Source organism: Halichoerus grypus, chromosome 8 (genome assembly GCF_964656455.1).
Source record: "Halichoerus grypus chromosome 8, mHalGry1.hap1.1, whole genome shotgun sequence".
Classification (NCBI taxonomy): domain Eukaryota; kingdom Metazoa; phylum Chordata; class Mammalia; order Carnivora; family Phocidae; genus Halichoerus; species Halichoerus grypus.
The window spans coordinates 88,009,510-88,023,302 of NC_135719.1; the positions used below are offsets into that span (position 1 = coordinate 88,009,510).

General features: G+C 34.9%; 1 protein-coding gene across 4 annotated transcripts in view; it reads right to left on the bottom strand.

Moving 5' to 3' along the window:
- Positions 1 to 343: 343 nt before the first annotated feature.
- STRN3 (striatin 3) overlaps positions 344 to 13,793 on the bottom strand; it is a 104,456-nt gene continuing 91,006 nt past the window's right edge. For all 4 annotated transcript variants that reach the window (XM_036093121.2, XM_036093120.2, XM_036093119.2 and 1 more), the window contains 5 exons: positions 12,564 to 12,731; positions 11,148 to 11,288; positions 8,083 to 8,190; positions 2,090 to 2,176; positions 344 to 2,004 (listed from right to left, as the gene is read on the bottom strand). In XM_036093121.2, coding sequence (XP_035949014.1) covers positions 1,835 to 2,004; positions 2,090 to 2,176; positions 8,083 to 8,190; positions 11,148 to 11,288; positions 12,564 to 12,731 — 674 coding nt within the window. In that variant the 3' untranslated portion in view covers positions 344 to 1,834. The remainder of the gene's footprint in view (positions 2,005 to 2,089; positions 2,177 to 8,082; positions 8,191 to 11,147; positions 11,289 to 12,563; positions 12,732 to 13,793) is intronic.

The following is a 13,793-nucleotide window of genomic DNA, read 5'->3' on the forward strand; positions in this document are numbered from 1 at the left end:
CATGCTCGCTCTCTCTCATTCTTTCTCAAATAAATAAATAAAAACCTGGATCTCTGCTTTTTCTTTTTTTCTTTTTTTTTGGTTATTGTGAATTATCTAACTTATTTTAATAGAAGATTTTTTAAGATTCCCAAATGGGGTGAAATACATAGAAAGTCATTCTTAATAGTGTTAACTGTTCTAATCTTATTAGAGTCTCAATAAGCAATACAAAGTTTAACAGAACAGCATAGAAATGAAGGACTCACTGAGAAATCATCTCCATTTCCTGGTTTAATGATGGAGAGTAAAGTATTGCACTTTATTAAATAATCAACACAAAATAATGTAGCCAACAGTAACATACAGGTACACAATTTAATATTTATTATATGCATTTTATATACATTATTTTTCAATAGCTGTACGTTTGCTATGTGGTACAATCTTAAAAATTTGCTGATTCATAGTTTGTAAAACAAAAACCTTACAAAACTCATCAAAACTCGCAAACTGATCAGAAAAGTTTTTGGAAGACTAGAAAAAATACTTTATTGTCTTAATCATGCATTACACAAACAAAATCTTTAGTTACACCATAAAATTAAGCACATCTGAAAAAATAAAACAGGGATAACTAGTCCAAACACAGCAGATTTCTGTATCCTGATTCAACTATTTTTGTGTCCTATTTGTAATGCAAATAAAATTTTACTCCAAATATTTTTAAACAACATAGTTTTTGTTTGGAATCATGGTAAACCAAGATATGCATCTGGGGGAAATCACCTTGGTTTGTAACTTAAACTATAAAATATTCCATTTTTAGTCTATTTTAGACCATTCAAAGAGTTCCAAAATAGATATACAGGTTCCTTTAGCACATTAATAAAAGGATATAAAGACCAACAAAAAGTGAAATAAATAATAGGCTATTAGCAAGATGGATAATCCTTGATAAATAAACTTGTAAATACAGTAAGATGTACAAAATATCACATAGTGATAGGATGCCAAGATTAGTTCGTTTTTTTTCTTTTTAAAGAGTTCATTTGGAGTATTAAACCCCATTGTTTCATTTTAATACACTTAATAGTCCTTGGTTTATATGAAGACAATTATGTGATGATGAAGGTGATTTAGCATCTTTATGGAAGGACTTAGCTGAGCTGTATTAGGCAAAAGAAGGAAAAAGTGTGGTTACACGGCAGCGGGTCAGTGAGATCTCTGTGTTTTAGGGTTGTATAATGCAGAAAAACTTCAATACAATCTTGAGCACTGTTGTGACAGGCTAAATATATAAAAAGACTTATAAAAACTAGAATTTTATCCAAACATTTTGTGCAACTAATGCTAAAATATTTTAAGTTAAATTTTCTTTTTTTTTTTTTTTAAAGCAAAATAAGTTTAAAAGGGAATCTGTGGCATTCAACTGATAAACAGAAAATCACTAAGAGATGAAAAAAAGCTACTCTTGGAGCTCACTTCCCCCCCAACAAGAGCACCACATTCCTAACCCTAAGGCAGCACACAGAGTCCAAAATAAAAGTCTTTTGTAAGATCAGACTCCACATTGGCTTAAAGATACCTAAAAAACAGACATACGCTCAGTTCATATCCAGTACAGGCCACAAATAATGGAGTCCTTTTTATTTGTCCCATGAGATACAGTAATTACAATTAAATTAATGAGCCTGACATTAAGATGTGATTTCCATCAATTTATGCCTGCCTCGAATAGCCTTCACCAGGCAGATCACATGTAGTGTCATATCAGTAACCCTTCTGATGGCAGTGATGCAGACCCTCTTTCTGTCCAAGCAAATCTGTTGTTAAGATGTGAGTTTTTGTTGATTCACACAAATACTTTGGCAAGGGCATCAGCCCCTGCACTGGCAATATATGCTTTTGATGGATGGAAAGCAACATCATAAATCGATTCATCTAATTTCTTCCTATGTGCTGTTATTTCTTGCACACATGTCTTGCTGTCCAAATTCCACAATCTAATAGAACAGTCATGGCCTGTAATAAAAGAACAAATAAAGTACATTACTGAGTAACAATTCCTTTATAAAATTTGTGGCAGTATAGTTAAGTTCAGACTTACTTCCAGACATCAGATAGATTCCATTAGGATCTACTGCTAGACTTGTAACAGCATCCAAATGAGCTACCATAGAATGGATCATTTTACCTAAATAAAACATAACACAGAAGATAAAATTTTCACAAATAGTTACTAACTTGCGAGATCAGAAACCATAATATAACATCAACATAAAATAGACAATCATTATAGCAATATATTTTTTATTGTGGTAAAATACACGTAACATAAAATTTACCATTTTAACCATTTGGGAAGGTATCATTCAGTGGCTTTTAGAACATTCGCAATGATATGCAACCATCACCATTATCCAGTTCAGAACATTTTCATCACTGCAAAAGGAAACCCGTACCCATTAAGCAGTCACTCCCTATTTCTCCCCTCCCCCAAGTCCCTGGTTACCACTAATCTGCTTTCTCTCACTATGAGTTGGCCTATTCTGGATGCTTCATACAGTTGAAATCATACAGTAACATGTGGCTTTTTGTGTCTGCCTTCTGTCACTTAAAGTTTTCAATGTTCACCCAGTATACAGGCATACCTTCTTTTATTGTGCTTCAAAGATACTACAGTTTTTTGTTGTTGTCGTTGTTGTTGTTGTTTTACAAACTGAAGATCTATGGCAACCCTGTATTGAACAAATCTATTGGCACCATTTTCCAATAGCATTTGCTCACTTTGTGTCTCCATCACATTTTGGTAATTCTTGCAATAATGCAAACCTTTTCATTATTATTATATTTGTTATGGTGATCTATGATGAGTGCTTCCAACTCGGTGAAAGCTCAGCAATGGTTAGCATTTTTTTTTTTTTGCAATAAATATTCTTCAATTAAGGTACATACGTTGGGGTTTTTTTTAGACATAATGCTATTACACATTTAGTAGAAAACAGTATGGTATAAACACGACTTTTATATACACTGGGAAACCAAAATTCATTTGACACACTTTAATGGCAAATCAGCTTTACTGCAGTGGTGTGAAACTGAACCCACAGAGGTATGCCTGTAATAATTTTTTTAAGAGAATTTGCATTCTAATGCAGAACTTTCCCAGTTACTCCCAAAAAAAGACATCTGTGTGACATGAATCTGACAGTACCTGGTAGGCAGTGGAAAACATAATGACTGTATGGTTGCGTCAAAGGCTTTAAGATCATATAAAGTGAAATTAAACTAGAAACAGAAAAAATCTCTCTTGTTAAGAGATGTAAAGATTATTTCATATACAGGGTTACTGATAAATCACTAGAGGATATATTCCTAACTAAAGACTCTACTATTATCAAATTCATTTATCCTTTGAAATGTCAATCATTTTATACATTAGAAACAAGAAAGGGGAGAGGAGTGAGAGTATATTAGAGAAATTATTCTGGATTTCCCCAGATAGTAGCAAAAAAGTATTCTGGAAAATTGGATTTAATGAATATCTTCACTCAAGATTTGGCAAGAAAATGGGATTCAGTAGCAAGTTAAAATTAAAAAACAAGCTATAAGTACAAAGTTGTGTTGCATAAATACCTTGGGACAAGGGGATTAGCCTCTGCACTGGCAATATATGCCTCTGATGGATGGAAAGCAGTATCATAAATTGATTCATCCAAGAAGGGAATAAAATAGCAAATACTGATATTTCTAAAACTTCCTACCCTTTCATTCAGCAATGAGTCTTTATTACTCAAATGCCTGAGTTGCTCCTAATGAGAGGCCTTCTCCAGAATTCTAGTTACAATCATTTGCCATGTTTTTGGTCCCCTGATGACATTCCACAACGGGACATATTGAAATAGATCTACTTTTCTTGTCTGCTACAGCTCCTGGCCTGAATATAAAACCACAACATAATCAAAGGTGCAAAAAGTTACTCTGAAAAACATAAAAGGTCCTATCATTTTCTGGCAATACTAACATCATCAGTTAAGTACAAAATTAGTCTCTCATCATTTCAAACCACATCTGTCTCTCACTAATACTAACAATAATTTTAGAGATTCTTCTCTGCTATTCTGAGGAACAGAAGAATCATTCAACATACTATCTTTAATTGCTTAGTCTAACATAACTCATCAGATCTAGAATCCATTCCTTGCAACATTCCTATAAAAAAAAAACCAAGTATGAAATGGTTAACCTCCAGGACAATAATCTCAAATCATTAGAAGTTAAATACCAAGCATCATTAGCTTCCCTTAAAATGTCAAATCTATGATGAGAACTCTATTCACAAATCTAGTTCCAACTTCTCTCCTGAAAACGATCCTGCATCTCCTAAATGTAACATGTCTTAAACCAAAGAATTCTTTCATCCAAACAGCAGATCTACTCACTTCTTCAAGGGTACTATAGTTTCCCAGTTTGTCTCCAGTTCTCCTACCTGTCCACTAAATTAACCCTATGATATGCTAAAGCCAACTTACAATCAACCCTTCCTCTCCATACAGTCAGAAGGCCACTTCGAAATTTAAGTGACTTCTTCAGACTGGACGCAAATAAGGAGGCAGAAAGCTGAACTAAGTTGGATGCTGGTGACCACAAAAGTCACAAAACTTCTGACACCTCCCGAGAATTAGCACTTTGTCTTTACCAACATATACTTGCAGCTTCTCACATTTAACCAATTTCACTTTTGCCCTACATCTCTGCTACTGCCTCTCTTCACTGGCCAAAGTTAATTCTCTCCTCCTATAACGGAGGAAAATAGAGGATACATGTAGTCACCCGTTCTCCCCTCTCTGGCACCTTAAGCCCTTTGACTTGGGTCATCAATATTGTGAGCCTCTATGAAATGGGGACAAAAGAGCTATTTTTTTTTAAAGATTTATTTATTTGACAGAGAGAGACATAGCGAGAGAGGGAACACAGCAGAGGGACTGATAGAGGGAGAAGCAGGCTTCCCACGGAGCAGGGAGCTCAACGTGGGGCTCGATCCCAGGACCCTGGGATCATGACCTGAGCTGAAGGCAGACGCTTAACGACTAAGCCACCCAGGCGCCCAAAAGAGATATTTAAAAAAAAAAAGATGTAGACTCTGGACGCAAACTGCATGCAGCGTGTGAATCCATCAACCCTGTAATTTCTCTCCGCTGTTTAACAATCAACAAATTATGTAACTTTTTTTTTTAAGATTGATTGATTGATTGATTTGACAGAGAGAGGCACAGCGAGAGAGGGAACACAAGCAGGGGGAGTAGGAGAGGGAGAAGCAGGCTTCCCACAGAGCAGGGAGCCCAATGTGGGGCTCGATCCCAGGACCCTGGGATCATGACCTAAGCCGAAGGCAGATGCTTAATGACAGCCACCCAGGCGCCCCACAAATTATGTAACTTCTTTTAAGCCTTCTATTTCAACTGTAAAATGGGAATAATAATAATACTTTATGTGTCTTATGGTTATTAGAACAAACATGTTAATATATGTAAATCAAATAGAACGATATCTCACTTGCAGTAAGATACCACTAGAATATAAATTCTAAGAGGACCAGACATTTTGTTTTGTTCACAAAGCATTGAAAACTACCCCAAGGATATGGCAAGACCCTCAATAAACTTTGCTAAATGAGTCCACAACGAAATCATGATCTTCTGTCTCCAACTCCTCCATATCCCTCCCTCACTTGTACACCTTCTCCCAAACTCACCATCACTAGCTAAGTTTCTCAGGCACACTAATATGCAACTCAAATTTGTACCTCTACCAAAATTTTAAAAAATCATGAGCCCTTAATATCTCTCTAGAACAAACAGTAGAAATTGAAATTATAAATTCTTTAAAGATCTACCAGATAATGCAATTTAAATAATCTTTCTAAACCAATTTTACAAACCCCTGCTCAAATATCTTAAGTGATTTTCACAGTGCATAGCATAAACAAAAATCCATTATTCTTAGCCTGGTGCTGAAAAGTTCTCCTCAACAGTTTCTGTTTCCCTTTTCCAAACTTACCTCTTTAGCTTTACCTATAAGAAACTTTTGTTCCAGCCACCATTCTGCCTCTGCTCAAAATAGGCCCTTATCTGGAATTTCCTACTACCTTCTTCACTTAAAAACAAAACAGAACAAAAAAACAACAAAACTTACCCATTTCTTCAAGGCAAAGATCAAACCTTCACTATGAAGACTCCTTTATCTAGCATGGCTCATCTTATTGCAAATATGAGTGCACTGTGTGCGCATGCACACAGAGACACATGTCCTATTTTCCCCAAACAACAATAAGCTCCCAGAGAGCAGAAACCACATCTTATACATGATAGCAGCCAGTGCCGTGCAGAATACAAAAGCTAAATATACTTTTTTTGTTAAAAATCTAAGAATTCATTGAGTTCATCCATAGTATCAATTTCTATGTTTCAGATAAAAAATTCAATAAATACGCTAGTCATTGGAGAGAAGAATACTCTATTAAAAACTTAGCTGTCAACACCAGACCAGCTATGAAAATACTCCAGTTTATCACATTTAAATGAATTACCAATTTTCAGGGAAAAATTTCTTTGGAAACAGTATATCCGAACACAATTTACAGTTTAATTTAACACTATGTTGTTATGCGTATGTACCTTGTGTGAAGTGAGACAGGATTTAGAAAGAATTTTTCCATTGTTAAGAGCCTATTGCTTTGTCTTTACATTACAGATAAGATAACTAGACTAATTAACAGAAAGAATGAATTGGTAGAATTTGCAAACAATCTGAAAGACTATAGGTTCCTTATTTGTTATTAAATAAAATTTTATTACCATTTTCTTGATTTCTGCCAATAAAACAGCTCTAGAGACTCACACTTTGCTGTTAATACAACTACTGAAATTCCTGACCCTCCTCTTAGAAACCTAAATATAAATCTTCAATAGTTAATTTTAAAAAATCTTTTCAGAAACACAGTAAAGGAAATTATCTCTGTGCTCGCAGCAGAAGAAGAGACTGAGGCTTCATAAAAATGTTTGAAGACTTGTTCTGAGGAGGTGCTAAAGTGAGAACTTTCATATGAATATGAATCTTCTTTCCTATGCAATATAGACTATAAATACTCATTCTCTTCTCAACTTGTTCTACTGAGTTAAAAGGAATCTGTCCATTAGTGTTATCTGAACACAGGGATTTATTTAAGACTCTAAAGATTAATAATTATAACCATGGCCAATTAATGGTTATAATCATAACCATTAATTATAAGATTAATAATTATATATAACCTTCAAAGAGAAATTTGTAGAGGGGCACCTGGCTGGCTCAGTCAATAGAGCATCTGACTCTTGATCTTAGGGTCATAAGTTTAAAGCCCATTTTTGGTGTGGAGCCTACTTCAATGAATGAATGAATCAGTGAGATTTTAAAGAGAAATCTGTAGTTCCGATTTGCTGTCTTGCTTGATAATCTGTGGCTCTGCAATAATGCTGCAATTAACTTTTAAGTTTCTTACTTGGAGATCCTTCAAAACCCCTGTTTTAGCTTCTCAAAGAAGCCTAACTGAGCACAAACAGTATTTCATGTGGTATTCTAATGACAGATGAAACAGAGGTCATTAAAGAAACAACCCAATGGCCAAATTAAAATTTAATTTCACTTCTATATAACTGTTAAGTTTCCTCACAAGAAATAGAGGGAAAATAACAATTAACAATTTCCACTATTTCATCATTTCATCTCCTGAGGAATAATTCTAAGAGCATATCTGAAATACCAAACCCCAGAAAGAGACCTTTCAACAACAGAATATGAAAGAAAAAATTTCAAATGGATGGGTTTATATTTAACATGACACGGAGAAAACATAATTGATAGGCAAGGTATTACATACACTTAAGGACAGAACTTAACATGTTAAGTGTACTACATGAAGTGAAAATCTGAGTTGAAATAGTTTAACTTGGCAAATTTTTAGGCAAAAACTCAGTATGTCTTACATAAAAAGAATAGCATTTTTGATCATCTCAAATTTACAGTATTAAGACTAAAAAGAAAATACAATAACCTACTTACCCGTTTTATTATCAAAAAATTTGATGTGTCTATCTTCATGAGCAGTTATTGTAACAGGAAGTGTGGGATGACTTACTACTCTGTTAATGTGATTATTGGATTGTAAACCTGAAAAATAAAGGAAGATAATGCACTAAAGTTCAAACTTTCCGTTAAAATTTGGATGATGGCTTTTTTTTTTTTTTTTAAGATTTTATTTATTTGAGAGAGAGAGAGAAAACACGAGCAGGGCAAGAGGGGCAGAGGGAGAGGAAGGGTGAGAAGCAGACTCCCCATTGAGCAGGGAGCCTGACATGGGGCTCGATCCCAGAACGCTGGGATCATGACCTGAGCTGAAGGCAGACACTTAACAGACTGAGCCATCCAGGTGCCCCTAGATGACAGCCTTTTTAGGCTTACCAAAAAGTAAGAATCATTTAAAAAATTAAAGCATTTGTATAAAATAAAAATCTGAAAACTAAAACTAGAGCTCTAGAGAGAGATAGTTTCTTAAAAAATAGAAGTGTAAGCTCTCATGTCCTATAATATGGATAGTATTAAGCTCAAATTTAGGAAAAATTAGGAATATTTTAATGCAGACTGTCAGTATAGGTGGTTTAGAATCTTAAAGACCCACAGTAATTATTACTTTAAATAAACAGTCCATAAATGAATTATAAACATTTAATGAACAAATCTGCAAGTGAAAATTAGATGTTTGCAAGGAACAACCCTTATCCTACCCAACTCACAAAAAAACACAAACAGGAATTAATGTTCTTAGGGATGAGAACTTTCTTTGCTACCAAGTTCTTAATTTCTTATTAGAGATGAGGAAGAACAGAGAGGGATCAAAACTAATGGGAAAATATCATCAACATTTATTAGATTTTAACTACATCAGTCATTCCACATATATAAAAGAACTTTTTTTTTTTTTAAGATTTTATTTATTTATTTGACAGAGAGAGACACAGCGAGAGAGGGAACACAAGCAGGGGGAGTGGGAGAGGGAGAAGCAGGATCCCCGCGGAGCAGGGAACCCCACACGGGGCTCGATCCCAGGACCCTGGGATCATGACCTGAGCTGAAGGCAGAGGCTTAACGACTGAGCCACCCAGGCGCCCCTATAAAAGAACTCTTAACTTAGACACGTTACCTGTGTTAGAGGGAGAAAAGGAGTAGAGTTGAAAAAATGCTGGGAAAGAAACCTTTGAGTATAATTTGGTTTGAGATTTGACCATGAAACCATTTAAATGGTTTAAATAGTTATAAAATGATTTTTTAAAGGCACTCACCAAAAAAAAAAAAAAAAAGGTAAAATTAAACAAATGACTGTAACTGTATATCCATTTGGGGTATAAACACAAAGAAATGAACCATTTCAAGTGACTTTAAAGCAGAATAATTAGATGTCCCGTCCCGAGTGGAATACACCATGAATATGAAACCATTATCATTAATCAAACTACTGGTGGTGGTGTTGGTTTTATTATTCTGAGATGACTATATCTGTACTGTGGAATAAATCAAATGGGAGATGATGAAGATGATTTTGCTGACAACCAAGAGTTTCGACATGATTAAGATGAGGTAAAAAGCAAACAGATAAATCTGAATTTGAACGGGAAGTATTTGTATGAATTTATCAGTGTTTTTCTTTTTTAAAAATGCATTTCTAGCTCTGTCCACTGAAGAAGCCTAAACCAACAAGCAACTCAAGAGCCATAAAAGTCATCAGGACCAACCCAAAAGCCTTGCACCTATACTGTAATCTCTAAATGTCATTTTCCACTAAAAGAAACCATGGCTCCTTAGAGAAATGCATGATTTCAGTCTGGGGCACAAAATGAACAAGATGAACCCAAAACATCTTGCCATATCAGAAAGTAAGAAAGCTATCAATGACTACCAGAGTCATGTCAAAAGGACTCAAGAGCCAACCTGAATAAGCTCCCACTGGCCAAAGATGAAACAACCTGAAGACTGATAAAGGTAATACCTGCAAGAGACTGAAACACATCAGATACATTTATATCCGAGATTAGAGATTATAATGGTAATAAAAACAAACAACACCCAAAAGACTCAATGGTCACCTCTGGGTAATGCTAGGAAACAACCTCATTATTTTGAAAACTGATAAAGTGGGGGAGGGATCAATAATTGATCTTTCCCTTCACTTGTAATCACTAACTCCAGGGTAACCAAATTATTGATGCGGGGTGTTCCTTTTTATAGAAATATTCTAGCTAAAGTGGAAAAGGAATGAAAGAATTAGAAAATCATTTTTCAACAGAATTAATGAATTAATGGACCTAGACAATGATCAAGACTGAAAACGTAAAGATAACCAGACAATATTTACTTCTGATAGGAGCTCACAAATTACTATAAAGTAGTTTTGCCAAAAACATTTAAAAACTTCATAATGAAGACAAATAAAACTATGAAACCTAAATTTGAATAAGCCTCTAGATCTATAATCTATTTATAGGAAATAAAATGAAAAGAGAAAGCACATTAAATGATACCACAAGGATGCTACCAGCAAAATCCACACTGTGGAAGCTACAGGATAAACAATTCAATTTCTTCAATAAAAAAATGCAAGGGAAATAGAAGAGATGGAGGGGTAACCTACAGGTAAGAAGAAACCTGAGGGACATATCAACCAATTACAATGCATAGGCCTTATTTGGAACCCTATTTAAATAAACTGTAAAACACATAGCACATTCTACACTAAAAACATTGGCCATTCACACATAATTGTAAGAGATGGATGATGCTTTCCTCCGGCTTATATTATTTTCTCTACTTGCATATGTATTTCCATTAAAACTTTAAAATTATTTCCCCTGCTTTCACATTTACATTGCTCTTACTCTCTCTGTTCCCCCCCCCAAATCCTCCAAGCTTTTAAGCATAATTTGAGAAAACTGCAAAAGCACTGTAAATAAGTACACCTATAATGCACTGAAACTTTTTCATCATAAATTCAGTCAAAATGTAAAACTTAAAAGATTACCCTCTATTGTGTAATAATCCTTTTAAAGGTTTCAAAGAAACCTATGAAAACTTACCAGAATCTATCTGTGATGAAAGCATTACCAATGATTGTGATGTTTCTAAATCATAAATTACTGTACTACCAGTGTTGAAAGAGGTCACCATATGAGCTGGATCACAGCCTATAAAGTCAACAGATGTAGGTATTCCATGCTCTGAAAAGGAGCCCAAAGAGATACAATGTAAAAACAATTTAGAAATCCCTAAAATTAGATTTTCTAGTAAGAAAAAGGAACTCAAGTATTCTTGAAATAATGTTAATAATGAAAAAGAACAATTATGTTCGGACAGTGAAATATAATAGGTAACGTTCCCTCAATTATTTTTAGTTATTTTAACATTCTATTTAACAGTATAAGAAAAATATAATTAGAGGGGCTCAAAAATTATGAGGAGGTATGTACAGAAGTTATTTTTTACTGTAAAATGATAAATTAGCATTCTCACATCACTATCTTGGGAGACTGCACCTGTTTGAGACCTATAAGCCTTATCAAGTAGCTCACACAAGTTGAAATTTTGGATCTATGAAAATAAAGCTTGGAGTCTGGAATCCACCAACGCAGTACTATCCTACCATGTCCTGGGCAGCAATTTCTGTCTTTGTAACATTCAACTGGCCAGATCAATGCACAACTAGGTGCAATCCAGAGTGTCAAGCAATAAATTACCCAGATGAAGTAAGCAACAAATATCTAAATAAATTTTTACCTCAAAAGTTTGGCTAATTGAAAAATTAGTAGAATCACTAAGGTATCTAAGAGTAACCCTACAAAAATAAGCATATACTATTTCTCTAAAATGCTTTAAGAGAAAACATAGTTTTTAATAAAAATAAAAGGTCTGATTTTTAAAATAACTGAAAAATGTCTTGGAAAACATGACTAATACCAGTACACAAACATGTATATAAACAAATGGTATCACAAAGCAAACTGCTTACAGCTTTCTATGATGGGAAAAGATTTGAAATTCTACATGTAATTCAGTTTGTACTCCCCACCGCCCCAAGGGTGCTAATTCAGTGATTCTGTCTAGACTTCTCAACTAGTGTGCTCATACATATCAGGTATGCTTAAGACTGTGATCCCTTCAGTCTTTGTGGGCAGCCACCTCCAGCAGGTGGAGGGCCTCATGTTGCTTCTACAAGCAGCCTCATTTGTCTACTTCACTACTACACAGTTTTATTTTTTAAATAGGACATGTCCTGGAAAAGGTCAAAAAGCACCGAGCTATAGGATATACTTGCAAAACTCCTTTCTTGTTTATAAGAAATGACTAAGAGTAAAAAGATTATCACATGCTTTATAAAATTCTTTCAATATATCTCTTAGAGTAGCACAGGAATAGTAATCAATCATTTGCTTTGTCATTTCTATCTTCCAAATTTTAAAAAAATCAGCTTTTTTTAGAGGGCAACATTTACTTACCCTTGTCTGCATTGTAAGTGCAAATACATGGCAGTTTTTCTGGTGGATTCCATAACCTAACAGTGCCATCTGCTGAACAAGACAGTAATTGATTCTTTATGCCACTATAAGCAAGACCCCAGACAGCATCTGTATGTGCAACTAAAGTGCCAGCTAGAACATTTGGCTCTGGGAAAAAACAACAAACAAACAAAAATTAGCTAAAAGAAGTTGGAAAGAAATGTTTCGGATAATTATAACTTACCATATAATTAAGTATAAAGACTACACATAATGGCCATAAGAAGATAACCAAAGTTTACACACTGGCCATCTCTAAGTTGTAGAATTATGGGTTATTTTTCATCTCCCCCAAAATACTTTCCTGTATTCTTAGAATTTTCTATAAAGAACATACACTGTTTTAAAAAACAGCTTTAGTGAGATAGAATTCCCATACCATATAATTCACGAATTTAAAGTATACAATTCAAGGGGGCGCCTGGGTGGCTCAGCTGGTCAAGTGTCTGGCTTTGGCTCAGGTCATGATCTCAGGGTCCTGGGATGGAGCACTATGTCAGGCTCTGCACTCAGCAGGGAGTCTGCTTGTCCTTCTCCCTTGGCCCCTCCCTGCCCCCGTTCATGCTCTAATAAATAAACAAAATCTTTAAAAAAAAATAAAAGTGTAAGATACAATGGTTTTTATTATGTTCACAGAGTTATACAATCATCAGCACATCAATTTTAGGACACTCTGATCACTCATTAGCCATTCCCAACCCCCACTTCTTCCTTCCTGCTTTCCTGCAGCCCTACATAACCACTAATCTACTTTGTTTTTTTAAGTTTGACTATTCGGGACATTTCATACAAATGGTCCTTTGTGACTGGCTTCTTGCACTTAGCATAATGTTTCCAAGGTTTGTCCATGTTGTAGGATGCCTCAGTACTTCATTTCTTTTTATTGTCATATAATACCCATTGTATGGATTTTACTTACTCATTTATCATTTGATGGATATGGTGGCTAATAATAACACTGAGTACCATCTGGCCTATAATCCTGTTTCTCTAGCAAATTCCCACCTTCCACAGCTATTTCTTACCACCTCCAGAATTTTCAGTTCCCAACCTCCCTTCCTCATGAATGATTATCTCTGATTATCGACTTCACTGAGAAAATGCAGCACTGAAATAAGAACCCCTTCCCCATCTTTCCTCCACCCAATCTACTAGTGTAACTTGCTTCCA